The sequence below is a fragment of the Aplysia californica genome, unplaced genomic scaffold, assembly GCF_000002075.1.
Source record: "Aplysia californica isolate F4 #8 unplaced genomic scaffold, AplCal3.0 scaffold00507, whole genome shotgun sequence".
NCBI classification, from domain to species: domain Eukaryota; kingdom Metazoa; phylum Mollusca; class Gastropoda; order Aplysiida; family Aplysiidae; genus Aplysia; species Aplysia californica.
In genome coordinates, this window is record NW_004797777.1 from 361,940 (window position 1) to 364,805 (window position 2,866).

The 2,866-nt window shown below is 41.3% G+C and overlaps 1 protein-coding gene across 1 annotated transcript in view; it reads left to right on the top strand.

The window, feature by feature from the left end:
* Window positions 1-2,866, top strand: part of LOC101850357 (mucin-3A) — a gene marked incomplete in the record, with an annotated part of 42,548 nt that overhangs the window by 28,737 nt on the left and 10,945 nt on the right. The window contains 2 exon segments of the mRNA XM_035971794.1: window positions 732-916; window positions 1,085-1,265. Of these exon segments, the coding sequence (XP_035827687.1) occupies window positions 732-916; window positions 1,085-1,265 (366 nt within the window).

The window sequence follows — 2,866 nt, forward strand, 5'->3', positions numbered from 1 at the left end:
GATAGATAGATAGATAGATAGATAGATAGATAGATAGATAGATAGATAGATAGATAGATAGATAGATAGATAGATAGATAGATAGATAGATATTAAAGCGTTTAATAATATGCTGAGCCTCCCCTTATTCAGTTGAATTTTTATTTTATTTTTGCTTTTTTAAATACATGTTTAAGTTCCCTTGAGGCCAAATTCTGTTAAGAAAGCGATAAAGTATTACTCTGTCAGCTATGACCATTTCGGTCTCTGTGGGATACACACCAGCAGCAAGACTGAGATACAAAGGTCTTTTATTTTGTTCACATGGGAATGTAACTCATATCCTCATTTGTATTCAGGCCGATGGGCTATAAATCATAATTATATTAGACCATTGACCCTTAACTATTTACTTAAAGTTCACAGAAGAAGCAGACCTCACATTAAAAAAATTCTTTCCACTTTTACATGATCACCAATTCTTAGCACAGGCGGGCTTTTCGCTCTGTTTCATATCGTACTGGAGTGCAATACGAGTGACCGGGATTCGAACGCCCGAATGGGGCATTCGCGTAATTTTTTTCAGGTAATGTTGGTGGCTCTGCCTCCCAAGCTAAATCCCCATAGCAAAAGGGCATCAGAATGGGAGGTCCTGTTTTACTATCTCCTAACTAAGCCGTATTAAAAGTAGTTTCCTCGTATCCTCACGTACCTTTCTTTCTATGCTTCCACTGTGCGTCGTTTCTCTCCAGGAATGGCAGTATTATTGTCGACTACGACGTTCAATACGAGGCGGAGAAGCTGATTCATGATCAAGGGGAGCCTGACGAGGACTCCCTCAACAGGACATTGCAGTCAGCAAACGTCAAATTGTCGAAATTGGACAGCGTGAACTCGATTTACTTAAGCGACCAATATGAGGCTTTCGTTAAAGCAGGTGAACTGGAATGACTTTTCTTAATACCACACCAAAATGTAAGACACTGTCTTGTAAAAGAATACTTTAGAAACAAATAATGCATTACTTTGTAAAAGAAGGTTTCTCGCTATTGACGTGATTCAAACACTATGTGTTGCAACATTCTAACTGTGCTCTCTTCTGCAGCAACGGAGAAGGTGAAGAAAGTGAAGGGAGATCTTTGTGCGGCTGAGGATGTGTGCCCTGAGGCATTCATATGTGTCAACGGAACGAGTGATTACCCATCCTGCCAGCACAAGTGTAATGGTCATCACTGCTACAACGGCGGTTATTGCGTGCTGGACACGGCTCAGACACCCCTGTGCAGGTACATGTCGTGTGTGTCCAGATATACAGACTTCAACAAAAGTTAAGGACTACTTTGACAGACAGTCCTAATTTTTAAAAATATCCGAAAAAAAGACAGCTAGGAATGTTTCAAAATGTTTGCTCTGTGTACGTGTTAATGGGTTACAAACGTGTACTGCAAAGCCTCCTAAAGGACATAAAACCACCACGTGCATCACGGAAATCCTCTGGGAATTTTAGCCAAATTTTCTGTTTTTTAACGACTTGTGTGCGACAACAAAGACTTTCCTCAGTTAAAATTTCTGGTGCACGTCGTATACGGACGTACGGTCTCGAACTGTTCTCACTTTGGTGGCAATAATATAAGCCACCGTTAGCGCAAAATCCTGTATCGCATCAAGATACCACCAAGACGAAAGCTGAAAGACTTTGACTTTGATCGTGCCAGAGCTATGGCATGGCTTGAGGATGGAGTTGGAGCCATAGAAGTTGCCAGAAGGCTCACAGTGTCACACTCTGTCATTGTCCGCCTGAGGCAGCGCTATCACGCCATTGTATCAGTCCAAAACGCCCACGTGCAGGTCGACCCAAGAAGACCACCCAGGGTACTTGCAAGTGGTCCCTAACTTTTGTTGAAGTCTGTGGTTGGACAAATATAGTTGGACAGATGTAATGGGACAGATATAGTGGGAGAGATGTAGTAGGGCAGATATAGTGGGACAGATGTAATGGGACAGATATAGTAGGACAGATATAGTGGGGCCGATGTAGTGGGACAGATGTAGTGGGACAGATGTAATGGGACAGATATAGTGGGACAGATGTAATGGGACAGATGTAATGGGACAGATGTAATGGGACATATGTAATGGGACAGATATAGTGGGACAAATGTAATGGGACAGTTATAGTGGGACAGATATAGTTGGACAGATATAGTGGGACAGATGTAATGGGACATATGTAGTGGGGCAATGAGTCACGGAAGAAGGTACATCGTATTAACATATTGAGCATTCTGCGACAACGCAGTTTTGTGGCATTTTGAAAAAAAAAGGATAACATTTTTATTCGAACAGATTTTGCAATTCTCTTTTCTTTATCTAAAACTTTAAAAGGTATGCAAAAACATGCATACATGCAAACTACAAATTATACAAATTCACGTTTCTGGTTAATGTGTGATGGTTCACATGTGCGACAATGTTGCGTTTGGTATGCTGTGGGTTGCACATATTATGTGTCCACTACGTCCTTAAAGAGTTAAGCTTTTCATTCCTTCAAAACAACATTTGGTTAGATTTTGTCCCCCACTTACGCTCCTTGTTATGGAAATCGTTGTGAGCTTGTCCGTCCTTTCAGCATTTCGTGCACGTGGACTGTTTGTAGGAAAAACCCTTGATTTGGATTTCAGACTGTATTTTAGTAAACAACAAAATGCGTTCCACTTCACCCTCCTGTCACCCACACAAAAGCTACCAAGCTATCCCTACCAGACAGAAATGCCAACCAGTGGATCTCCCATTTAGTTTCCAATTTAACAAAAACCGTATTAACAAGACAACGAAAGCATGGGGTGAGGGAGAACAATGGACAATATTTTTTTTTTAAACAGGGGGG